Source organism: Anthonomus grandis, chromosome 16 (genome assembly GCF_022605725.1).
Source record: "Anthonomus grandis grandis chromosome 16, icAntGran1.3, whole genome shotgun sequence".
Taxonomy (NCBI): domain Eukaryota; kingdom Metazoa; phylum Arthropoda; class Insecta; order Coleoptera; family Curculionidae; genus Anthonomus; species Anthonomus grandis.
The window spans coordinates 3,383,276-3,410,404 of NC_065561.1; the positions used below are offsets into that span (position 1 = coordinate 3,383,276).

General features: G+C 31.7%; 1 protein-coding gene and 1 long non-coding RNA gene across 3 annotated transcripts in view; one reads left to right on the forward strand and one right to left on the reverse strand.

Moving 5' to 3' along the window:
- The window catches only part of LOC126745743 (inositol polyphosphate 1-phosphatase), a 53,220-nt gene extending 49,346 nt beyond the window's left edge, over positions 1-3,874 (forward strand). For both annotated transcript variants that reach the window (XM_050453725.1, XM_050453724.1), the window contains one exon: positions 3,583-3,874. In XM_050453725.1, coding sequence (XP_050309682.1) covers positions 3,583-3,833 — 251 coding nt within the window. In that variant the 3' untranslated portion in view covers positions 3,834-3,874. The remainder of the gene's footprint in view (positions 1-3,582) is intronic.
- A 6,472-nt stretch (positions 3,875-10,346) lies between these two features.
- LOC126745747 (uncharacterized) lies at positions 10,347-25,676 on the reverse strand. Its single transcript, XR_007663666.1, has 3 exons — positions 25,654-25,676; positions 25,384-25,601; positions 10,347-10,581 (listed from the first exon to the last, which is right to left on the reverse strand). It is a non-coding gene; the product is annotated as an uncharacterized LOC126745747 (long non-coding RNA).
- Positions 25,677-27,129: the final 1,453 nt, after the last annotated feature.

A 27,129-nucleotide genomic window follows, 5' to 3' on the forward strand; every position in this document is an offset into this window, starting at 1 on the left:
TTTGCGAACAAAAATGGACTTATGCATTTTAAGAAAAACACTAATCATAGAACAGAAACATTTATTAAACAAAAATAAATTAAAATCTTTTTATTAAATAAAAGGTTATTCGTGCTTCAAGTTATCATAGAAAGGATGATAATCTGCCTCCATTGTTTTCTTCAAAAACATTAAATTATTAAATTTTTCCTTTTTTATTTTTAAGGAATCTTTATAAACCGGTGGAAACGAATTAAAGGGTACAGAGACTCTACTTTTACTTTGCCTGATAGGTAATTCCTTAAAGTTCTCCTTTACCCTCATGCCAGACAAAGCAATGCCCTTCTTTGGAGATCAAAAATCGTAAAATTATGGACTACTAATTTTGTTCGATAATACAAAGCCGAAGCGTTCGATTTCGGGTAAAGGAGAACCGATTGTAGATCCATTGTGAATACTTTGTCGTCAGAAAGTTTATCAGTTTCTTTTTCACTTCTTGCTTCATTTTTCTTTTCAATGTGCTCGATATAAATTTGCTCTTCTATATTTTTTGTTTTATATCCCACGCATACATCACATACATCTTTTTTTGGAGCTTATAGTGCCAAGTTAAGTTCGTCAAAAACTTCGTGAAAAGTCTTTATACTTAGAGCATTTATTTTGTTTTTAGCACACCAATCTTCTTTATAAATGTGGTACACTTCGGCTTTTGATCTAAAATATGGTACAAGATACAGTCTCGATGTTGTTTTGCGGCAGTAATGAGATTCAAGCTTAGGCAGTGTAGGAAAAAAATATTTTTTCCTTAAGAGGTTTTCCTTTTCTTTGATGAATCTTAAGTTTTTTCTTTCTTGGAGTATTATCATCATGATTTTCGCTCGAGCTGGCATCACTTTTGTTAGGACTTTTGGTGTCACTTTCAATCCATGCAGATATTGTTCTTACTGAAACTCCCAAAGTGTTGCAAAACAAAGTTTTGCATACGCGAACTTGTTCATTTTTTATATGTAGAAAGTATTGATATGAAGTGGATCTTTGGCTTTTGTCGCCTTCTTTTCTGTTTCTTGTTCGAGCTGTCGGCAGCGCTAATACTCTAGATGACACATAAATTCTTTTCTCTTGCCATTTTAACTTCCAAAACTTCTGAAACATCTTGTCTCGTTCTTGGTCACTTATTTTAAAGCACTGAATTTTTGTATTTACTAACACATTTACACCTTTCCTTTCGAGTTTTCTTTCCTTTGTTCATTTTAAACTCATTACCTTTCCTGCCTGTATAGTCTAAACCATGTCCTCTTTTTTTTTATTCCATTATACTTCCACTGTTCAGGATTGCTAAATTTTCTTTTTTTTCGTTTTGGTTTAAGTCCTGGTTATCAATATCTTCACGTAAAGAAATTTCTTCTTGTTCTTTCTATTTACACTTCTTCATTTCTTTTTATTTACACCTTTCCTTTCGAGTTTTCTTTCCTTTGTTCATTTTAAACTCATTACCTTTCCTGCCTGTATAGTCTAAACCATGTCCTCTTTTTTTTTATTCCATTAAACTTCCACTGTTCAGGATTGCTAAATTTTCTTTTTTTTCGTTTTGGTTTAAGTCCTGGTTATCAATATCTTCACGTAAAGAAATTTCTTCTTGTTCTTTCTCCTCCAGAGTAGACCCTGATCACTCGCTTCACCATCGGTCGCTTCATTTTCTTCTTCTTGTTCCATTTCAAAACTGGAATCATGATCTTCAACTATTTTAACATCTTCGTGCTCTAACACATTTAGCGCGTTCAAGGTTTTCGTAATATTTGGGTTATGTTCTTTTCTTTGGTCTGTGTTTCATCGGTTTTACTTACATTCCCCCCTACGTCCAAGTCAATTGTTGTATTAAGGTTCCAATGATTATCTTCATCTTCATTAGTATTATTAACAAAACTAGTTGATATCACCACAGAACTATCAAATAATATATTATCATCATTTAAAATTTCCTTTGCCAGTCGGCATTCCTCTAACAAATCATATCTTTTGCTAGCTTAAATATCATCGGAATTTTTAGGTAGCTGGTCTTCAAAACTCTCACTCTCAAGTAGCTCTGAACACTGATTATCAATCGAGTTTTTAATGTCTTGTAGGCCAATAGACCGTTGGAGTAGTTTATAGCCTCTTTTTGATTTATCCATATCTGAAAAAATACAATTTTTAAATTAATAAGTGGTGATAGAAATTGCTAAATATTGTTAATAATTATTAAAAAGTTGTGATGCTGTAAAGATTTGTGTTGGCACTACAGAAAAATAAGAATTTTTTCCGTTTAAGGATGCCAACAAGAGTTACTTATTATTCTGAAAATGTAAAGCGGTTTAAATACTTGTGAATCTGGGATCTGGGGACCAAACTTAAATCAAAGTATTTATATAGTTGTCCATTAACGACGATTTTTTTTTAAATTATGTGCCTATCTAATTACCTTCATTTAAAAAATTGGAAAAATTACCTATTTCTCAACATATTCAACTGTGCATAACTCCGCCCGTATGTTAAATAAAAAGATATAGTCTAAGTTGTTATTTTAGTGTTATAATTTTTTTTAAAAGAAAAGGAAAATATGGCAATATAATACGTACTTACCTTTTTAAGTAAAAATCGCAATTTTGTATACAAAAAGCACTCATAAGCATAAAAAATAGATCAATGAGTTGAAAACGTAAATTCAATACCGTTTAACCACAAACACTGACGCAGGTTTCATAGAGTTGTCAAAATAGTTGGACTTATGCAGATTTCATTTCTATAATTTTAGCGACATCTATTGAATATTTCGCGATCTAAAGTAGGTCTCCGGATAGCTTTAAAAATCAGCTAATAGATGCCATCAAATGTCTGAAATTAAATTTTTTGGACTTTTCACAGTAAGGCAGCGATTTGCTTTTCTTTACTTCTAATAACTAAATATGTTTAATTATTCATAGACGTCTAGTAATAACTTGATGAAACTTTATGTCGAAAAAAAGAATGTCCAAATTAATATACCATCATATATTTATATAATAATATATTTATAAAATAAATAAATAACTTAGTAAAATAAAAAATATTAACAATATTAATTCAAACAAAAACATAAGGTCTCAGTTAGATTTATAATTATAGAGTTATATATTATGAGTTACTTTAAAGATAATTCTCTTTTATTTTATTCTTTCAGGATAATCCATATTACAATTTTAGTATAAAAGATTTCTGCATTTTTTTAAAGTTAATGAATGCTAGTGGACTTGGTAATAATAACACTACTTTTAGCATCTATTATTACGTATTTATGTAAATCTTTTCAATCATATAACCGTTTACGGATGAAAAAAGGGATATATTTAAAATTATTTTACAGGTATTAGATGAAATGAATTTTAAAAACCAGTCAAAAACATTCCAAAAAATTTTAAGTACTGCATTTATACTCAAATTAAGCGATTATTATTTTTTGCATTTTAATTAAATAGGAATTTATTTACACAAAAATCTTTTTATTATTTTTATTAAAAACTTTGATTTTAATCTTGTTAGCATTAAATAAAAAAATTAGAATCATTATTAATAGTCATTTATTTTTAGGTTTAGTCGATGCCTATGTCTTATCTAAACCCACAACCTATTTTTGGGATACATGTGCTCCACAGGCGATTTTAAAATCTATAGGAGGAAATATCATTACAATGGATAGTCTTAAAAGAAAGCAGAAAGATTTTATCAGATATCATAATATAACCAATGAAACAAAGTGTAATAAAAATGGAATAGTGGCTTATAGAGATGAACAAATATTAAGTGATCTTATGGAGATTGATTGGACGAGTATATTATAAAACTATTCTAACTAGCTTGTAAATAAAACAATATTGTAAACGATTTTTCAATTTCATTTTTAAACCCATTTTATTATAACTTATTAAATGTTAACAAAAGATATAAATACACGTCAATGGTCTTGATGCTAAGCCTTTTAATCAACATTGTTTCTTCTAAAGTGCATGTGTCCGTAGTCATCGAAGAACTCATCACGTTTTCTAAACAAAATAACTTAAATTTACTAAATACGGCAGAAAATGAGGGAACCAATTATAAAATAAGTAAAAGTGTTTACAAAGACTGCAATGAGAGAGCAAACAAGACGCGGACCTACACCAAATAGAAACGTATCATCCATTTTTCTCTAAGAGACCAAACGAAAACAAAACAAGGATAAGAACACAAAGTCACGGTCTCATCAAATCCATATAATTTTTTTTTAAAGGCTATACGTGTTTCGCTCCTATCGGAGCATCATCAGGCCTAAAAAATACATGAAGATATTTTTCACAAAAAGAACGCTTATAAATTATGATAAAACTCATTACCTAGACCTACACAGATCACATTACAACTAACAACAAAAGAAAAGCTAGGTGAAGTTAACAATTTCCACCATAGATAAAAATGTATGCTTAAAAAAATAAAAAAGTTAAAATGTAAAATGTCACCAGTGGGGAACGATCCAGCAACCTTTAGATTCACAGGCACGCGTCTAACCCATAGGCCACCAAGTAACATAATGAAACATGGGGAACAATCCGAACGATTTTTAATAAGGGTGAATATAAGTAAACAATCTTAACAATAAAAATCAAAAATATGTAAAATCGAAAAGGAAAAGACTTTTTAAATTCTTTGAGAGAAATTGTTTTAAATGAGGTGAGGTTCAAACGTGAAAATATCGTTCACACACACAAGAACTCTTATTGATATTCTTTATTCTTATAGTGTCAAATAACTTCAAATGCCGGAAAAACCTTGACTAATTTTTTCTAAGTGTATTTTTTTGAAAAATGGACGAAATGCTTTGATAGAGCATCAGTGATTTTTGTGTTTATTTATTTTTTTTAATTTAAAATTTCTGATTTTTATTTCAGAAAATTAGCACAGCTAAAAAAATTAAAAATAGGAAACTTAATATACCTTTAATCTTATGAAAAACATAATGTTTTGTGAACATTCTGAACTTTAAGCGCCTGGAAAATTCATGAAAAATCCTGGACGATAGCTTCAATTACCAGAAAGAAAATGGCTTTAAATGTCCATAATAAAGTGAAAAATAATTCAAAATGCCTGGAATATACAAAACAATAAATGTCTAGCATAAAATATAAAAACTACTTAAGAAATTTGACTTTGTATGACTGGAACAAACAAACCATGATGTTGACTGTCCAAGGCAAAAATAGCTTCAAATACCAGGAAGAAATTAAAAGTGACTGGAGTAAATTTCAAAATCTACTTCCTACATAAGCCACCATTTTGCCTGTCCCTTTTGGCTTTAAATACCTGCAATAAAATGCAAAATAACGTCAAACTATAAAACCATTTATACATGTAAATATTCATTTTACTATATTGAATAATCGTCTTATCCATTACACTGGTATTGACCTTATTTAAACAAAATGTTGCTTTTCCATTTTCCTCACTAAGGACCGTAACACCCTCTCTACCCCGAACGTTGTAAATAACAAACAAGTACATCTAAGTGACAATGTGTCGACGCCCCCGGTCCAACTTAATTGAAATATATTGTTTAAGCCCTTAATTGTTTGGCTTGGTGTATCCCCCTTTTGATCATACACTGATTTATCTGGTATAGATGAATTTGAGGGTTATATAGCGGATAATAATATGAGTCAGATACTCGAGAAGGGTCGATTTGAATAAAATGATGATAATAAACATCCAAAAAATGTGTAACGTAAAAAAAAAAAGAAAGGTTCTTCTTAGCTTTAGTTATTTCCATTTTTTTCAAACAAGTCCAGTTTTTTGCCTTTTGAGCACTCATGCAAAATATCCGCTCCTGAGTTAAAGAAAAATCATGTGAGGAGGCCAATAAATGATTTGCAAACACCGATTTAGTTTTAATCATATCAATACTTTTGTACCTGTCCACCAAACTTGTATGTTCCTTTATTCTGGTGGAAATTTTTCTTCCCGATTGCACTATGTAAATGGTTTTACAGTCATTACATCTTAATGAATATACCCCTGATTTTGAAAAGAAATCTGCCTTATCTATTGTACTAACTAGCTGCATTTTTTAACTGTTTGTAGTTTTAAAAGCAATTGTGAGATTTATAGACTTGAAAAACTTTGCAAGCTGAAAATAAATATTACCAAAAAATGACAGTGATCTAAAAAGGTGACTATTTTCATTATTAAGAGATATTAAGTTGTAAGTGAGTTTATATTTATTATAGAATTTAGAATAAAGGCGATTAATTATATCAAGTGGAAAATCATTATTAAAAGCAATATGTTTAATTATATGTTTAGTTCATCAAGGAAAGGTGGATGTTGAAAAGGCGATAGAAAAGGGAATTAAAAGAGGCAAATTTGTAGGAATATGGGGAGTTTGAGGAGTATTGGATGACCTTGTCCGTAGTGGTGGGTTTGCGGTAAATCTCAAATTCAAGTTTGTTGGTATTTTTTGAAACAAGCATATCAAGAAAAGGCAACCTTTCATATCTTTCTGCTTCAATAGTAAACGAGATATTTGCGTGAAGAGAGTTTATAGAAATGAGGAAATCCGCCAATTCTAGATCATTTTAACACTCCTCAAGCTAGTACTTGATCAGAATTTTTTCGTTTTCAACAACAGGTTTTTTAAGTTGCTGGACCAGCAAAGAAGACCCCTTTCTCTCCTCTCAGCCTCTCAGCCTCTCTCCTCTTCTGAGTGAGATTTTTATGCACCATTTTTTCTCACTGCAGCTTTTCTCACTGTATATAGGAGATACGTGGATGATATGTTTGTGGTATGGAATGGAAATGATCTAGAATTGGCGGATTTCCTCATTTCTATAAACTCTTTTCACGCAAATATCTCGTTTACTATTGAAGAAAAAAGAGATGGAAGGTTGCCTTTTCTTGATGTGCTTGTTTCAAAAAATACCAACAAACTTGAATTTGAGATTTACCGCAAACCCACCACTACGAACAAGGTCATCCAATACTCCTCAAACTCCCCATATTCCTACAAATTTGCCTCTTTTAATTCCCTTTTCTATCGCCTTTTCAACATCCACCTTTCCTTGATGAACTAAATATAATTAAACATATTGCTTTTAATAATGGTTTTTCACTTGATATAATTAATCGCTTTTATTCTATATTCTATAATAAATATAAACTCACTTATAACTTAATCCATCTTAATAATGAAAATAGTCACCTTTTTAGATCAATGTCATTTTTTGGTAATATATCTTTTCAGCTTGCAAAGTTTTTCAAGTCTACAAATCTCACAATTGCTTTTAAAACTACAAACAATTTAAAAGGCAGCTAGTTAGTACAATAGATAAGGCAGATTTCTTTTCAAAATCAGGGGTATATTCATTAAGATGTAATGACTGTAATGCCATTTACATATGGCAATCAGGGAGAAAAATTTCCAGCAGAATAAAGGAACATACAAGTTTGGTAGACAGGTACAGGGATACTGACATGATTGAAACTAAATCGGCGTTTGCAAATCAATTATTGGCCTCCTCACATGGTTTTTCTTTAACTCAGGAGCGGATATTTTGCATGAGTGCTCAAAAGGCAAAAAACTGAACTTGTTTGAAAAAATGGAAATAATTAAAGCTAAGAAGAGCCCTGTCCTTGTGTGTGTGAACGATATTTTCACGTTTGAACCTCACCTCATTTATAACAACCTCTCTCCAAGAATTTAAAAAGTCTTTTCCTTTTCGATTTTATATATTTTTGGTTTTTATTGTTAAGATTGTTTACTTATATTGACACTTATTAATATAGTTCCGATTGTTCCCCTTGTTTGATTATATTACTTGGTGGCCTATGGGTTAGACGCGCGCCTATGAATCTAAAGGTTGCTGGATCGTTCCCCACTGGTGACATTTTACATTTTTACTTTTTCATTTTTTAAGCATACATTTTTATCTATGGTGGGAATTGTTAACTTAACCTAGCTTTTCTTTTGTTGTTAGTTGTAATGTGATCTATGTAGGTCTAGGTAATGAATTTTATCATAATTTATAAGCGTTCTTTTTGTGAAAAATATCTTAACGTATTTTTTAGGCCTAATGATGCACGATAGGAGCAAAACACGTGTAGCTTTGAAAAAATTATATGGATTTGATGAGACCGTGACTTTGTGTTCTTATCTTTGTTTTGTTCCTAAAATTACTCTGATTAATCCTAATTTTTAGATCATGTAAAAAACTATTATAAGTTTTATTACCGACATAGCCATAACATCTCTGGCCTATTCTTCTGTATGTTCGAAGAATTCTAATGTGGTTGTTTTGATTTGCTCCAGTATTTGTTATTTTATTAGGTAGATTTAGGAACACTTTTTTCTTTTATAAGTTGTAAGAGTGAGGCCTGAACATGTCTTTAATGCTGAGGAGATTTGAGTGTTCATATAACGTATTAGTAGGTACTGTAATATTAAGATGATACATTAGTTTGCGTATTCTTTTATGGGCAATAATTAGTGATTTAATTGAGTTATGATAAACCCCTTTCCATGCAGTTATACCATATAAAACATGTGACTGTATTAGTGCAAAGTACACGGATCTTAGAGTATGTACATATGTGTGCGATCTTCGACAATATATTAAAAAGGTAAAAGAGTGAATGTAGCTTTTTAGTTAGGGTTTGTATATAAATATCTTAATATAAGTGTTTGTCTACAATGATTCCCAGTTACATGATTAACAGATGTAATACAGCTGTTAGTACAGGAGCTGGAAGAAAAGTTCTTGCTGTTATTTTGGGTATTTTTTTTTGTCAATCTACAATAATTTAAACATGTTCAAAGTAATTTTACAGATTGCTATATGATTATAGCTCATTCCTCATTATAGTTCAAATAAGTAGTTAATAGTTCATATAAGCAAAGCATAATAAATTTTAAAAAATCCTATTTACATATAAGCTGCTAATACTCACGGTCGCCAGTCTACTGTTGCAGTGTTATTCACAATAGTCTAAGTCTCTAAACCTAATCGATTTTTTATAAAATGCTTAACAAGCTTGCATTTGCATACTTTTCTTTATTTCTAATCACTGAATATGTTTTATTATTCATAGACGTCTTTTATAGAACTTTGTATCGAAAAAAAATGTCTAGATTATGTCATATATTTATAAAATAAATGAATAAGTTAGTAAAATAAAAGATAAAAAATATTAAACGTGTAAATTTAAACAACAATATAAGGTTCCAATTTATAGAATATGATTTTTAAAAAATGATATTATCATCCAATAAATTCACGGATTTAATGCATCACCCTGTAATTAGGGTTGCTGTAATAGTGACAATCGACCATTTGGGATAAATAAGTTAATTTGAAGATAACTCCTATATATTTTATTCTATCATAATAATCCATAATTTAATTTTAAAAAATTAGTTATTTCTGCTTTATTTGAAAGTTAGTAAATGCTAGTGAACTATATATGACTTGGGAATAATGACATGACCCTTAGCATACAATATTACGTATTTATGTAAATCGTTCCAATCAGATAACCCGTTATGGATGGAAGTGTTACTGAAGGGATATCTTTAAAATAATCTTACAAGTATTATCAATTAAATAAAATTAATTCTAAAAACTAGTCAAGAACATTTCAAAAAGTTATAAATACTGCGTTTATAGTCAAATTAAGCAATTAATATTTTTTATTTTCAGTTTCGTGTTTGTGACCCAATATCTTCAATATTGCGGAGGGTTGTTGGGTGGGGTCAGAAATAAAACAGAAACCTGTTTACCTAAATGTCGACGCTTCGACTTATATTAAGTCATCCTCAGGACACTGAAATGGATTCAAGTAATTACAGAGATAAAACAAAGTAATTTCAAGTACATAAAAAACACTATTAAAATAAATGTTCTTTAAGTTTAATTACATTTAGTTAATATTTTTTATATTTTAATTAAATAGGATTTTCCAAGAACTCTATCATTATTAAAAAATTGATTTTAATTTTGTGGGCCTTAAATAAAAAATCAGAGTATATAATGATATCCTTTGTTTTTAGATTTAATTGATGCCTATATCTTATATAAGCCCACAACCTTTTTTTGGGATACATGTGCTCCACAGGCAATTTTTAAATCCATAGGAGGAAACATTATTACAATGAATAGTTTAAAAAAAAAGCAGAAAGATTTTATCAGATATCACAATATAACCAATGTCATAAAGTCGGAATAGAAGCTTATAGAGATGAACAAATATTAAATGTATTTTTATGGAGTTTGATTTGAAGAGTATAAGACTATTCTAACTAGCTTGCAAATAAAACAATATTGTAAACAATCTTTAAATTTTTCATTTGCTTTTTAGAACCATTTATTATAGCTTATTCAATGTTTACAAAAGATATAAATATACGTCAATGGTCTCGATCCTAAGCCGTTTAGTCAACATTGTTTCATCCAAAGCGCATGTGTCCATAGTCATCGAAGAACTCATCACGTTTTCCAAACCTTAAGTGGCCATAGTCATCTGAATTTATCTGCTGCCTTTTGGTAAGGTCAAAAAGATCGTCGTCGTCTAAAATGAACTTAGAAAAAAATAATTCATCGGAATTAAATACTATACATCTATGGACTAAAGTAAAGATAAACTAATAAAAATATGAGTAAAGTATCCCAATAGAAAACATGTTCATCTAATTTTTCTAGAGAACGAAAATGCTTCTGAAAGGTGTCCAAAAACTTGCGAAGGCTTGTCTTAGAATCATCCTTCACAGGATAAAGATTAAAAATTGCCTTGACGTGCGCATGCACTATGGCTTTTTTATTCTCATATCTTTGTTTAAAAAGATCCCAGGCTATAGTATAACTGTTATCGGACGCATTAAGAGAGCTTATAGTTTGGAATGCGTCACCTTTTAAGGCTGTTTGTAGATAGTAGAATTTTTGTACATTGGATAGGGTAGTATTTTTATCAATAAGTGATTCGAATGTTTCGTAAAATTGCATCCACTTGTCATAGATGCCAGAAAATTCTGGTATAGTAATAGGAGGCAATTTTGCTGGAAAATTATTAGTTAAGTTTTGGGCTCGAAGTTTGTTAATGATTACAGGAATTTGTGGGGGTAGTTGATTTGCCAAGCTTACGAGATTCCTACTAGTTTCTAATGACAATTTACCTTTAGATAAAACTGTATAGTATTGCTCTTCGAATTCAGCTCGCTCATTATCCTGTAAATTTTGTTCAGGTAAGTCATGCTGAATACAAAGATGGTCAATACTAGATTGAAGCTGTTCAAATTCATTAATAGTGTTTTGTATAACACTAATACGTGTTTCGATTTGTGATAAAGTATCAGAAAGGTTAAGCTTATCTTTCGAGATTCTATTTAAAAATGAATTAAATCTTGTAAGTGAAGCTTTTACATGCCCACGACGTGATATTAAAAACTTTAATTCGGTTTTGGATTGTTCTAAGACTTGCTCTTGGGTTGGAGCCTCGGTTGGATCCATATTATAATTATTAAACCAAATTAAAAACAAATAAAAATTATAATATTAATAAATATTATAAAATAGATTATAGGATAAATAAAATACAGATTAGGCTTGGCTTAAAAAATAAAAATATTAGAGTAGGTTTTCAAAAAAACAAATAAAAATATTTGTTTACTTGGGTTACAGAATAGTGGATAGTGTATACCATAAAATAGCTAAGCAGCATATAGGTTCAAAAATAAATGTAGGATTTAAAAATAAAATTAATGTAGGTTATAAAATAAAATATGACTGGTAAGGGTTATTATGAGAAACCGTTTTAAACCAAGTTTAAGTTTGAGGGGTTTAATTATAGATTAAAAGTTCGGCTTATAGGGTAAATAGGCTTCTTGGTTTAAATGGCTTGCTTCACAGGAGTATAGTATGGACTAAACTGACCTTAACAGTCTTTGGCTGGTTCCTCTGATGGGTTTTTTGAGGTTATCCAGATTATCCAGGTTTTATCCGAGTTTAGCAGGTTTTATCCGGCTCGAAGGACCATGTTTTGCGCGTAAACGCACTTTTACGCAACCACTTGTGTGTCACTTGTAGTATTGCGTTAGATGTGTTAAATCAAAAAAGTTCTGACCAATTTTACGTCATTTAATTAAGAAGAACCCAGCGCTCCGTTTAGTCTTAAAGTCTAATTTATACTGAATACATAAAAATATTAAAACACAACGACAAAAAACGGTTCTACGTGACAACGACCGCGATCCCCCTTTGCCTACACAAACAATTCTTAGAAAAAGAAAGAAAAATAAACCGAGTGTCTCGCCGCGGACCTTTCGATTGCTTAGCTTGCATTTCTTCTGGTCTCTTGAAATTACGCCGATAAATAATTGAGTCAATAATTCGAACAAGCTTTTTCTGCTTTATTTGAAAGTTAATGAATGCTAGTGAACTAAATACGACTTGGGAATAAAGACATGACCTTTAGCATACAATATTACGTATATATTGTATATTAGGTAAATCGTTTTAATCAGATAACCGATTATGGATGGAAGTGTTACTAAAGGGATATCTTTAAAATAATCTAACAAGTATTATCAATTAGATAAAATTAATTCTAAAAACTAGTCAAGAACATTTCAATAAGTTATAAATACTGCTTTTATAGTCAAATTAAGCAATTAATATTTTTTATATTTTAATTATATAGGATTTTCCAAGAACTCTATCATTATTTTTATTTAAAAAAAAATTGATTTTAATTTTGTGGGCCTTAAATAAAAAATCAGAGTATGTCCTTTGTTTTTAGATTTAATTGATGCCTATATAAGCCCAAAACCTATTTTTGGGATACATGTGCTCCACAGGCAATTTTTAAAACCATAGGAGGAAACATTATTACAATGAATAGTTTGAAAAAAAAAAAGCAGAAAGATTTTATCAGATATCACAATATAACCAATGTCATAAAGTCGGAATAGTGGCTTATAAAGATAAACAAATATTAAATGGTCTTATGGAGGTTGATTGGAAGAGTATAAGACTATTCTAACTAGCTTGCAAATAAAACAATATTGTAAACAATCTTTAAATTTTTCATTTGCTTTTTAGACCCAATTTATTATAGCTTATTCAATGTTTACAAAAGATATAAATATACGTCAATGGTCTCGATCCTAAGGCTTTTAGTCAACATTGTTTCTTCCAAAGCGCATGTGTCCATAGTCATCGAAGAACTCATCACGTTTTCCAAACCTTAAGTGGCCATAGTCATCTGAATTTGTCTGCTGTCTTTTGGTAAGGTCAAAAATATCGTCGTCGTCTAAAATGAATTAAGAAAATAATAATTCATTGGAATTAAATACTATACATCTATGAACTAAAGTAAAGATCATTAAAAGTAAAAAGGTGACTTAAACTAATATATAAATAATAGTGTCTAAACCTTGAAATGGAAAAAACCTTCAAAAGGGGGAATGTTAATTTAGTTGGAGGCGCTACTTTTTAAGTTAGTTAATAGTTAATTAGTTTGGTTGACAATGTGTCCTAAAAAAGCGTGGTACATAATTTAATTTTGTATTTAAATGTAACCACCTATATTTTTTCTAAGTGGGAGTCTTATTTGACTCTCTTTTTAACCCCAAAACAGGTTTTCCCTAAAAATGACGTTGTCTAGTTATTAACAATTTAAAGAAGTTTTCACAAAAATTAATGTTTCACTTAAATTTTAATATTTACCACCGGCGTTTTTTTTATCTTTTTGAAAAATCTATGTAAGATCCTTGGCTTTTAAGTTCATTTGATCTTTCGAAATTCCAAAATTTATTTTTTTTATACAGGGTGATCAAAATCCTTACTTATAATAATGATATTTTTAATTAAATTTTGCGCTATTTTTTTAAATGGAACATTTTGTATCTTGTAGCGTATTTTAATAGAGCATTTTTTTATCTTTAATTTCGTACCAACAAGTTTGCCTTTATCTATAACCCTTTTCTAAAAATTTGTTCTTAAAGAAAGAATAACACATTTTTTCATATGCGTTACGACACGACGGCAAACAATTAATTGATATTTTATGGAATCAGAGTGACAAGCACTTTGGCTGTGAACTCTATTTTGTTGTTGCACTTTGTCTAACACTTTTTAGTAAGAAGAAAAGACAACAGTTGTAATAATAAATTAGTAGTGGAAAAGACAAGTAATATTAACCCCAGATGCTTATCTCAATTAAAACGAGAATTTTTTTCTTACAAGTAAAAATGTGGCCATGATTCATTTATTCCTTATTTTATGACGTATGCCAATTATAATGTTCACTTATCATTCATGTAAAGTCAATTTATGTCAAAATTATTAACTCCTAGCGAGAATTAGTAAATATGATTTACGTTTTTGACAAATGCCTTGGGAACTGTTTTTTGCCTTCAAGAGTTTTTATGGAAAAATTTCCTATTAACCGACATCCTAATGATGGAGTGTTGAAGAAATTAAAAGAGCGATTCAAGCGTACTAGAAGCGTAGAGTATAAAAAGCAAACCAGAACGAAAACAGGAACAAAATCAGATAGAAATCAGGAAAGCGCATGAACAGCGACAAGTAAATACGTTCGTATTGTCTCCATAGTCTTGTAATTTTGTTCCTTACAATCAGTTTATTTAACAACTCTGTTGTATAAATGTATACATATATACAATATATATGTTCCTATAGAGGAAATAGACGCAAATTTAGTCAAAGCTGTCACATTTCAAAAAAGAGCTGAGTGATAAAGATGGCGGTAAATCTAACTTAAAGTCCCTTACAACCAAGGTACGAAAATTATCCAATCTAAAAGACAGATTTTCTGTATTCGAAAAATCTATCATAAAAGCATTGCGAATTATTAAACAGGAAGTTGAACTAACTAATGCCGAGGCCTTCAGGTCTAAGATGTCTGCCAACAACAACACATTACTCGTACATGGTGTTGACGAGAAAACTTTTATTAATTACGAAAATCAGCATTCCAGTTAACAAATCCGATATCATTTCTGCCTTCGATTGGGAAGAAAGAATTCGGCTACGAAAACATCGAGACATGTTGTAGCAAGATTTGTATAACGGTGGGTTCGCGATCGGGTGTTCTATCTAAAAAAAACTTAAAAGGTTAAAGAATAAGCAAATAAAAAACTTAAAAGGTTTAGCATTTTTTAAAAAGTTTGTGATCTTTATAAGAGTTCCTGCTGAACAAAGCAAGGGAGACTGTTGCTATGATTGCTAAGCATTCAGTGGGAGCTTTCAAATGATGTATAACATGACTTGCCTTTCTATTTAATTTCGTTTTTCAAAATGGCGTCCTGTCGCCTTTTATAAATATACCATAAATTCTACATATATGCTATACAAAACTACAACAATACGCAGATGATTCTCAGATTTATACATCGTTTGCATTAAACTCCTTACTACACTCACAAGCACAATTTAATGCCGACATAAAAAATTTACATATTGTATATTTACATTACTATATGCAATTATGCCAAACCTCATAATTTGAAACTAAACCATTCAAAATCATGTATCTTATTTCTAGGATCCAGTAGAAAGAATATGGAAGATATTTCTCAAAACTTTGTGGTTAAAATAGAAAATAAAATAGTACCTGTTTTCATAGCAAAGAATTTGGGTATTATTTTTGATAATACTATGTCGTTTTTAGCCCATATAAACAAAAAAATTGCCATTGCTTTCAGGTGCTTAAAACATTTAAATAATCTAAAGCTTACTAAGTGAAACCAAGTATTTTTTCAGCAATTTTTTAATATTACCATTGTATGATTATGGTGATGTAGATCTAAATAACGCAGTTACATCTGCAGTTTTATCATCTGTTCAAAAAGTGTAAAATTCCTGTATGCATTTTTCCTTTAATATTCGCTACAGATGCATGAATATAACAATCATGAGACGGTTTTTGTTAAAGAATATTCTTTATTTAAGTATAAGAAATATATAAAAAAATATGCTTATGCCGTCACAGCATGATGCCTAATAAATAAATATTTATTGGGTTGTATGTGAAATGGGTTCTTCCCTGAGAGAAAGATTTTCATAAAGAAAGAAAAGTTCTTTCTTCTTAAAGAGACTGTCTTTACATTTAGGTTGTGTTATATTCACAAAGCTATACTGGGTCAAGTCTATACTTATATTTTCGTTTTGCATTTAATAAGATATACTTGTATCTTGAATTGACGAAACAGTGGGCTGCCAAGGCAGTTGTGCATATAGGTCTCCTGATGGACCCGTCATGCCCCACCGGGGGTTACCAGAGCCCAATGGCCTTAGAGAAACCGATAAGGCTCTCTGGTCTGAAGGATTTAAAGTCGCTCGGTACACTGAAAGTGTTACCCAAGTATTTGAACCTGGCACGCGTGAGTGCTGGGCACTCCCCGACTACACGGTCAACGGTTTCATCCTCCTCACAGCACCATCGGCATTCCGGGTTGTCAGCAATACCGATAGTATGGAGATGGCTTCTTAAGTGCCAGTGACCGGTTAAAAGACCTGTCACTAGCCGAATTTCGCGTCTTTTTAGGCATAGTAGATTTTTGGTGAGACAGGCAGAGGGCCCACCTATGTGCGCTTTGGCCTGTCTTATATCAGGGGACTCAGTCCATCTTCGGTGGGTCCACTTGTCGAGCAGACCCATCATTGATACGACCGCAACGCATTTGGCGATACCAACTATAGGTTCCGGCCCCATCGGCACATTCGCAAATCCCAGTCTGGCAAGAGAGTCCGCTTCCTCATTACCTGCATGGCCTGCATGGCCAGGTATCCAGACGAGTTGGACCCTGCATCCAACCTGTGCCAGTTTTTTTTAGGACTTTTATGCACTCTAATACAAGCTTGGAGCTTAACTTTGCGGCCGTGATAGCCCTAATGGCAGCTCTGCTGTCCGAGCATATTGATACGACTGTATTGCGGTGTCCGCAGCTTAGGATTTTCTGTCCGCATTTTAATACAGCGAATACTTCGGCCTGGAAGACAGTGGCGTGCTCCCCCAGCGAGTATGCCCTACTGGTATGTGGGATCCCACCAATAAGCCCTGATTCAGCTCTGTTATTCATTCTGGAGCCATCTGTGTACCAGATGGTCCCCCTATTTAGCAATGCAGGTCTGTTGGAATGCTGCCACTCCTCTCTGCCTGCAATGTGCGTCACGAATCCCTCGCAGTCTACAGTCACTGGAGCCATGCAGTCACTGCCCATCAGAAGGAGAGGACATTCCTGTATGGCCCGTGGCCAAATTTTTGCATGACCGGTCTCGCCAGCACGTAGTTCGCCGAGGACGTATAACCTGTACGTAGTCCTCATTGCCTCGAATTGCACAACGAGGTCCAGAGGCGAAAGGCTCAGCAGAGTCTCAAGCGCTCTAGTTGGCGCCGTCCGCATAGAACCTGTTATGCTGAGACATGCAAGACGTTGGACTCTGTACAGTACTTGTATCTTATTATATTTTATTTATATATATTGGATGTGTTTCATCTCCTGCGCTTTCCTGATTCAGTTGCGTCTACCCCAGCCCTCTGTACATAAATGTAAATAAATTATTCTCTTTTTTAATTCAAGCTTTTAAAAATTAAAAAGAATTGTAAAAAATATTTTTAAGTAAGGTTTTTTTGTTTTGTTTTTATTTTGTTTGCTTTTTTAATGCTTTTTTTAAAATGTATCACTTAAAATTGCCTCCTGCAGAGCGATTTTTAAGAAACGGTTTTTATAATCCAGATGCATTCCTGTTTGCTAATTCCATATACATAATACACGCATTTGTTTTGCAATATTTGATATTGGCAAATAAACGTTTCGAATTTGAATTTGAATTGAAAACAGTTTTAAATAAAGAAGCCCAATTGGCAATCAGCATGTAAAAACACCGGAAATTAGTATAAGACAAATAAGTACGAACTTATCAATATCGAAATTGTCCGTGGAAAAATGTTTAAAAAAAATATTATCGCTATCATTATCAGTTACATCAAGAACTTGCCTAAAATTATTTTGAAAAAAGAATAACTTTTTGTCAATGGATACAAAATTGAGCAGCAAAATACATTTTTTTTTTTTAATTTGTCCCCTTTACTGATGAATGTACATTCCACAGAAATGATTTGGTGAACCGACATAACTTTGACTTTTACGACACGAAAACTCCCACTGATTTTTTATCAATAATTTTCAACACAGATGGAGCATCAATGTTTGGGGTGGAATAGTACATAATTTTGTTATTAGTACATACATTTTGAAGATCGTGTAATAGGAGAGGTTTTTCGAAATTTCTTAAGAGAGGATTTTACATGCTTTTCGACTTTGTAAGGCATCAAATGTGGCTACAGTTGAACGGTGCACCAGCTCACTTCAATGCAAATGTAAACGAACATATAACACACCAATTTGGTAATAGGTGGATTGGAAGGCTAGGTTAATTTTTAAAATTTACTTTTGTATACATATTTATAAAACCTTATACTGGATAACCAATAGATGGCCTCCTAGGTCACCGGAATTAACGCCTCAAGATTTCTTCTCGTGGGAAGTGTTAAATCCAAAGTTTATCGTCTTACATCCATAACTAGGAAAGATATGGCGGAGCGCATACAAGAGTCTTCTAGACGTATTACACCTATCGCAGCAAACATAAAACAAAAACTACACCTAATACCTTTCGTGCAGTTAACCAATCTTTCGCATGTAGGGCTGATATGTGTTTGGAGCAAAACAGTAGATATTTTGAGCAATTTTTGTGGTAGTACTTGTTTTATGATTTTTTCAATTAATGTTGTAAATGTTTTTGATAAATTCTTTTTTTCTTCAAAAATTTTTCTTCTGGCATTTTGCTACGGATGATTTCTGTATTTGTAGGTCGTTATTTGTCTTACTCTAAGTTTAGTATTTTCTACAACCGACTTGGTAAATGCCAATTTGATTTCTTCATTTAAAACTCTTTCTGTTTTAGTTTGTTTTTTGTACTTAATAGTATTAAAAAAAATACATTTTCAAAATTTTGAAAGATAATATAAATTTAGCCAAGGGCTCATTTTTTCAAGATAGATTTTTCAAACAGATAGAAAACGTCGGTGGTAAATATTAAAATATAATTCAAACGTTTATTTTCGAAAAAATTTCTTTAAATTGCTAATAACTAGGCAGCGTCGCATTTCAGGGCAAAATAATTTTAGAGTTAAAGAGAGAGTCAAACGAGACTTATATTTCGGTAGTTTTATTGAGAAAAATTCAAATTAGGTATTACGCTTTTTTGGGATATCCTGTATCAACCAAACTAGTTTTGAAAAGTAGCCCTCTAACTCAATTAACATTCCCCCTATTAAAGGATTTTTCCATTTTAAGATTTAGCCGTAATCGAGCACTGCGATATTAAATAAACCCCCTGTATATAGGACTGATTATAGATATCCAATGAATAGCCAATTTTGGACATCCATTGGGTTACATTTATGTATACATTTTTGAGGTCTAAAGCTGAAAAATTAAATAAAACCATAATTTATTTTAATTTTAGTTTAAAATATTGCCACAAGGCGAATTATGGTGTTCAATTGACTTATTCTGTTTTTGTTGTTAGTCTAACAGAGCGTTACTCAAAGTGTGCTTGGCAGAGCTCCGGTGCTCCGCGAAACCCCCGGTAGGGCTCCGCCAGCAGTCATAAAAAATGAATGCATGTATTAAAGTGGACCCTATAAGTATAAAATTACCTAAGATAAAAATTAAACAACCATAACGAAACGCTTCTTATACGTACTTACGCCTATTTCTCGTGCTCGTGCGTCGACGCTTAGTTCGGAGAAAATCATCTGGCTCTTCGAAGTTTCTGAGGAATTTGAGATGATTCGATGGTTGCTGGTATAATATAAAGGAGGATTGTTTGGCGCGGAGAATTTATTAATCAAGCAACGTACCGCAAAATGTTCTCACACGGCGCTCAGTATTTTATGTTCGCTTGTCTTGTTGTTGTTTATAGTGGTTGTAAAATCTTGTATTTCATGCGTCAAGAGACACTATTTGTCATAAAATTGACCAAATCATGTTAAAGAACAATGAAGCGCTGGCTTAAAGATGTTGCAAAAAATGTGGTTCGCTTGGATGATGCGTTAAATTCAAATCAAAGTGATATGACGGCATTAACGTCTAGATTTATGGTTTCAAGTTCAAATAGTAAAACATCTAATGACACACTGAAGGTAAAAAAACGAAAGTACGACGAATCATACATTAATCTCAGATTTGTTGATTCCAACGGCTCACCTCTTTGTATGTTGTGCAGCAAACTCCTTCCTAATAGTTCGAGATGGTACCTGCTAAGATGCGCCGACATTTAGAAACTGTACATCCCGACTTCAAAAACAAAAGTAAAGAATTTTTTCTACGTAAAAAAGAACAATTATTAAGAAGCCAAAAAATTATGACGTATGCGACTCAGACTGTGAATAAGGCCACGGAGGCATCGTATTTGGTTAGTTACCGCATTGCCTAAGCAGGAGAAGCGCACACTATCGCTGAAAAGCTAATAAAACCATGTGTGGTAGACATAACAAAATGTATGCTCGACGAAAAATCTGTAAAGCATCTACAGTGCCGCTTTCGAACGATATCGCAGCAAACATAAAACAAAAACTGGTTTCACGGCTTCAAAATAACAAATTCGTCTTGCAAATGGATGAGTCGACTGATATTGCTGGACTGGCCATCTTGCTAGTAATTGTGAGCGATATCTATATAAACATTAACTCAAAGAAGACTTGCTTATGTGCTCATCGCTGCCTACTAACACAACCGGAGAAAAAATTTTTGACACGATTAAATATTTTCTGAAGAAAACCAACTCGATTGGAATGATTGCATTGATATTTATACAGATGGAGCCAAGGCAATGATAGGTAGAACAGCAGGAGCAATATCACGAATAAAAATGAAAGCGCCAAATTGTAGTTCCAGCCACTGCATCCTGCATAGACAATCACTCGCGGTTAAGAAAATGCCACCAAATATAAAATTGGTTCTTGATGAGTCAGTAAAAATAATTAATTTTGTCAAGTCACATCCACTACAATCCCGATTGTTCTCAATATTATGTGAAGATTATGGTAGCGATCATAAAACACTATTGCTCCATACTGATGGAAGCCTGAAAATATGTCAAATCAAATCTTTAAATCATTTCTAGGAATGACATCGGATACAAGCGTGTAATCATTATTCAAAACAATTTCACTAAATGATTTTTGGTGCAGGGTTCGTGATGAATATCCACAACTTGCCACAGAAGCTTTGAATATTCTTCTGCCGTTCCCAACAGCGTATTTGTGTGAAACGGGGTTTTCAGCATATACAGCTACAAAAACAAAATAACGCAATAGACTGGATGCCGAACCAGACATGAGAGTTCAACTTTCTTCTATCAAGCTTGACATTACCCAGTTGATGAGGAATAAAAAACAATTACATGCCTCGCATTAAATGAACTTAGTGTTATCATTTGTTTACTAACTCACCACTTACTGTATCTATCTTTGTTTGTATGATTATTAATAAACAATTCATATGTAACTGCTTTTGCTTTTAGTTTAGAGTTTAGGGTTCCGTTAAAAATTTAGTTTTTTAAAAGGGTTCCGTCACGAAAAAAGTTTGAGTAACACTGGTCTAACAGAACTAAAATGCGAGTAGAAATAATAAGATTTTCGAGAATTCGAACTAACTATACCAGCGGTTTGCTTCCATCAGCTACATCACAAAAAGACCGGGTTATAACGCGATTCGAGCAGAAAGTAAGGGAATGAGGGCACTTTGAAACTTCAGAAAAAGTAATTTTTTGAACTCGTTTTTTAGCTAAAAAATTAGCCTTTAAAATGCGATATTTTGACTAATATGAGAGCTATGACCTTGCGGATTATCTTGTTAAATTGGGCCATCCTTCTTTAAGTCAAAACCCTTATAATTTTAAGTTAAGTTAAAACTATTAGCATTTTTCCAATAGTGCCCATAGAAGCCAAAATGTCGACCTCAAAAGGGATTTTTCATTTCAAATTGTTTTCCCAAAAATTGATTTCTTACCAAATCGAATTAACTATACCAGCGGTTTGTTCTCATCACTCACATCAGGGAAACACCGGGTTGTAATGGGATTCGAACAGAACTAAGGGAATAAGAGCACTTTGAAAACTCGGAAAAAGTCTATAAAAAGATATATTCATTTTACCGATTTTTTTCAGCAAAAGCTTTTTTTTTTTTAAATATGATCTAACTATACCAGCGTCTTGCTCTCATTTATACACCGAGATGAGACTGAAAAAGCTATAAAAAGTATGAAATATGATAAAGCACCTTGCATAGACAACATTCACACTGAGCTTCTAAAACTTATTCATGACGAGGGTATAATAGTTATACTCTAAACTATATAAATATACAGGGTGTCTCACGACGAATAGACGCGATCCATATCTCAAAAACAAATGTTTCAAAAATTTTGAAAATTTGGCAACATAGCACAGTTGATGGGGGCCACATAGCTAAAATATTTTGACACTTGTGACGTTTCCGGTTATACCGGAAGTAGGTGTCAACTTCGTTATTTTAAATGGAACACCCTGTATATTTTTACATTTTTGGCTTCCACGTGAAATTCTAGGTATATTTTATGTATAATGTCCTATACCTAAGTGTGACCGTTTTTGACATATTTTGAATTTCATGTGAAAAATTATGTTTATCAGCCCTAACATAATTACCGATTTCTCCCTTTTAGTAGCCTTTATTTATTGGTTAGTTTTGATTTTATTTTAAAGGAAGGATCGCTTTAAGAGACTGTTTTAATATTTGGCTAAAAAAAGATACAGGGATTAGCATTAAAAATTAAAATGAAAAAATCATTAAAAGTCAATTTTTTAAAATGGAAACCCCCTATTTTTATAATTTTTTAATAATGATAATTAAAAATAAGGTTAACTTTATATAAGGTTATCTAGTCCAAAAATCGATAGTTTCCGAAATATTGGCAGTTTAAATTTGGCCTAATATTAATAGCCGCTTAGTAACACGGCTCAAGGATTGTTGATTAGTTGGCCATGACGGTTGTCATAGTAACCGCTAGAAGCCGCAGTAAGATATTAGAATATAACAGAAATGTCAGTATTGCTTGTAATTTCGTACTATTTTAAAAACCTATATGCCAGGGCGATTAAATTATACCCACAAAGATTATTTAAATTTGTTTATTATCTATGGAGAATGTAACAAAGTTTTACTGAAAACATGCCAAATATTTGCCGACAGATTCCCAGAAAAACAGAAACCATCATGTTGAGCTATTATGCAAATAATAGAAAATTTTACGAATTTTGCCAGAGTAACAAGGTATTTTAACAAATGCTCAAAATTTCCTTCTTGAACTTCTAAACATTTTTCACATCTGCGAATTAGCTGGTCATAGGTTGCTTTCAAATGCTTGTCTAACCCTTTCCATACAATCCTGCTGCGTTGTTAATGGATTGAAATAAACAATATTCTTTGTTCTTCCCCAAATAAAATAATCTAGAGCAGTTAAATCCGGAAAACGAGGAGGCCACAAAATAGGTCCGTTATTAGCAACCCACTTGTCATTACATGATGCATCTAAGAATCTCGTTACAGGAAAGGTTTTGTGTGGTGGTGCACCATCATGTTGGTAAAAAATTTTTTAATAAATGTTTCGGTGTTCTGCCAAGGGTAAATTCATTAAGTATTCTGTATCCAAGCCTTCTAGAATATTTAAATATCCTTCTCCTGTAAATATTGATACAGAATTAAACATGTAAACGTAATATGCATTAAATTTATAAGTGACTTGCTATTTAAGTTTTCTTTGTAAAAGTGTAATTTAATGTGTAATTTAATTATTAAAAAGTGTACATTTCTGTTATAATGCATTGTCTTACTGCCGCTTCTAGCAGTTACTATGACAACCGTCATGGCCAACTAATCAACAATCCTTGAGCCGTTCTACTATGCGGCTTTTAATATTAGGCCAAATTTAAACTGCCAATATTTCGGAAACTATCAATTTTTGGACTAGATAACCTTATATAAAGTTAACCTTATTTTTAATTATCTTTATGAAAAAATTATAAAAATAGGGGGTTTCCATTTAAAAAAATTGACTTTTAATGATTTTTTCATTTTAATTTTTAATGCTAATTTTTGACCTCCCTGTATCTTTTTTTTTAGCCAAATATTAAAACAGTTTTTTAAAGCGGTTCTTCCTTTAAAACAAAATCAAAACTAACCAATAAATAAAGGCTACTAAAAGGGAGTAATCGGTAATTATGTTAGGGCTTATAAACATAATTTTTCACATGAAATTCAAAATATGTCAAAAACGGTCATACTTAGGTATAGGACATTATACATAAAATATACCTAGAATTTCATGTGGAAGCCAAAAATGTAAAAATATACAGAATGTTCCATTTAAAATAACGAAGTTGACACCTACTTCCGGTATTACCGGAAACGTCACAATCGTCAAAATATTTTAGTTGTGTAGCTTTCATTGACTGTGCCAGGTTGCCAAATTTTCAAATTTTCTGAAAAATTTGTTTCCGAGATATCGATCGCGTCTATTCGTCGTGAGACACCCTGTATAGCGTCCCTTTGATGCCCAGCAAAACAATTTAGAGGTCCCTAGACACTTATTAAAAACCTGACTAGAGATTAAAATTCTTTTGTTTCCATAATTTTTTATCTATTTCATGCGCTTTAAATAGGAAATAAAAAAAATATTGAAAATAACACAAAAACTCTATTAATGCAAATTTAGCATTAAAAGCATTGGTGGAATTACAACACTTATTAGTATAGTAGAATTGCATTAGCATTATCCGCGAAGTAAAGTAACATTTAACTTTTTTTAAATTCTATCCTGATTCTTAGGAGATCCTTTTAATATTTAAAAAAAGATTAAAAGCTTTGAAAGTATCATCCAATGATGCATCTTATAGACACTTAAGTCCTTAAATAAGTGGCACACAAAACATTTTTTTATGTCAGCAAATTAGGATTTTTAATCGCGATATAGAACATTATATTAATTAAGAGAAATTCTTCCCGAAAAAAACTTTTATCAGTATTATTTTTAAATGTAGACAAATTGGCTTTTGCGATAAAGTTTGCCTGTAATAATTGAGTAATGTGAGTTTATCAGACAATAAATTTTATAAACTTTTAATCCCTATAGACTATTTAGCTATTAAATTAATACAAAAAGCAATCACTAATAGAAATTTGGTCCATAATAATATTTAATAAAAAAAAAGTTTTAAAGTCAAAATCTGCTAAGCAAAACTTACCTCCAATATCATTTAGGAAAATATCCGGTCTCATTCTTCTAAATTGATTGGCTTTAAGGTGGTAACTGGAGAAACCTACTCTCGGCCTATTTCTATTTGAGTTCTCTATGTTTAAACTACTCGTAGTAGCTCCAAGTATTCCTGTGCAATTAATGGAAAATAAGTAATATAGGGATATTAATACAAACGTTGCTGTAATAATATTCTTCATCCTTAATCTACAAACAAATAATATTACCAACTGAAATTAATAAGATATTGTGTAAGGACCTTATAGATTCCTTGACGGCCTCTACCCAACTAATGGCAAAAATCAACGCCTAGCCCCTTTTATATTTAAAACAATAAATCGAAAATCCCATTTAAGATTCATCTCGCGAAATTTGTCAATAAACGTGCATAATCAAGTTGACAGCTTCTTTGTAAGTACATTAAGAATTTTTTGAATTATTTTCCTTTAAACCTGTAGCGTCAACTGTGGCAATTTTTAAAATGCAATACGTGATCGTTACGGAATGGTTATGAGAAAAATAAATTATGACTAAATATTTTTAAAAATTTTCCCTTAAGTCACACCATAATATATTTGGTATATTTAATATGAAACAAAAATTGCTCATCGTATAGTAAGGAAGCTCTGAATTAGTAAATAGTCTTACTGTTAGTATCTTGTCACTATGGCAAAACCTGAGTTTCGCATAGTCTTTGTTTTAGGAAAACTATAAATTCATTCCTTCTCTACTCATAATCCTAGTGAATGTTATGGTTAAAATCTCACTACAGTATTTAGATCTAATAGAAGCAATGTATGTCATGAAGATTCTGTAATAATGTCTACTAACAACAACTTTTCGGCAGTAACTAAGTTTGATAGGTTTTTATCTGAAAAAGTACTTAAAAATGTGTCATCCATAATAAAATGTATGACCTCTATATTAACAGATTACTTAAGTTTCCATAACTTTTTGTTTATAAAGGGCAAATTAGTTTTGTGTTGCGAATTTAACATTGACTTTTTCCGTGTATCTGCTACTCAAGAATCATTTTAGTCTATCGTCGACTGTATAATTACTTACCAACCAGAGTAAAGCTAATACTACTACTATAGGCTTAAATCGTATCATCATTTAATCTATGACAACACAAAGTCTCGGTCTCAAAAAAATCTTTAATTTGTTAGAGTGGTGACACGTGTTTCGCTCCTAAGAGCATCATTAGACCTAAAAAATAATGTAAACTAAACCAAATAAAATTAGAAAAAAACCTTAAAGTAAAACAAAAAAAAGTATACCTCAAGAAGGTTAAAAACATTCCCGACTGGGTCAAATATACACACACACTGAACGGTAAAATATAAGTTTAAAAAAACTGACGTCACAAATATATAAAAAACAATAACATAGAACTTGAAGACAAGAAAATAATAGAAAAGTAAAAAGGAACTATCGAGATTTGAACCTACAACCTTGCAGCAAGACTGTTACCATTTGCTGCGTTGACCGCTAGGTCACACCGTTCATGCGATAGCTTGAAAAAAAAGGAGAGGACTACAAGATGTTATTAAAAATGAGTCCTGGCTTAAAATTACGTCGTTGACGCAAGTTAAAACTGGACTCTTCTTCGCTCTTGTAATCTCTAGCTTCTAGAAGATCCAGCTTTTTACCCTTATGGCAGTCACGAACCACTGCCACATTATTGGGGTAGGAAAAATTATGACCTGTTGACAATAAATGATTGGCAAACGCT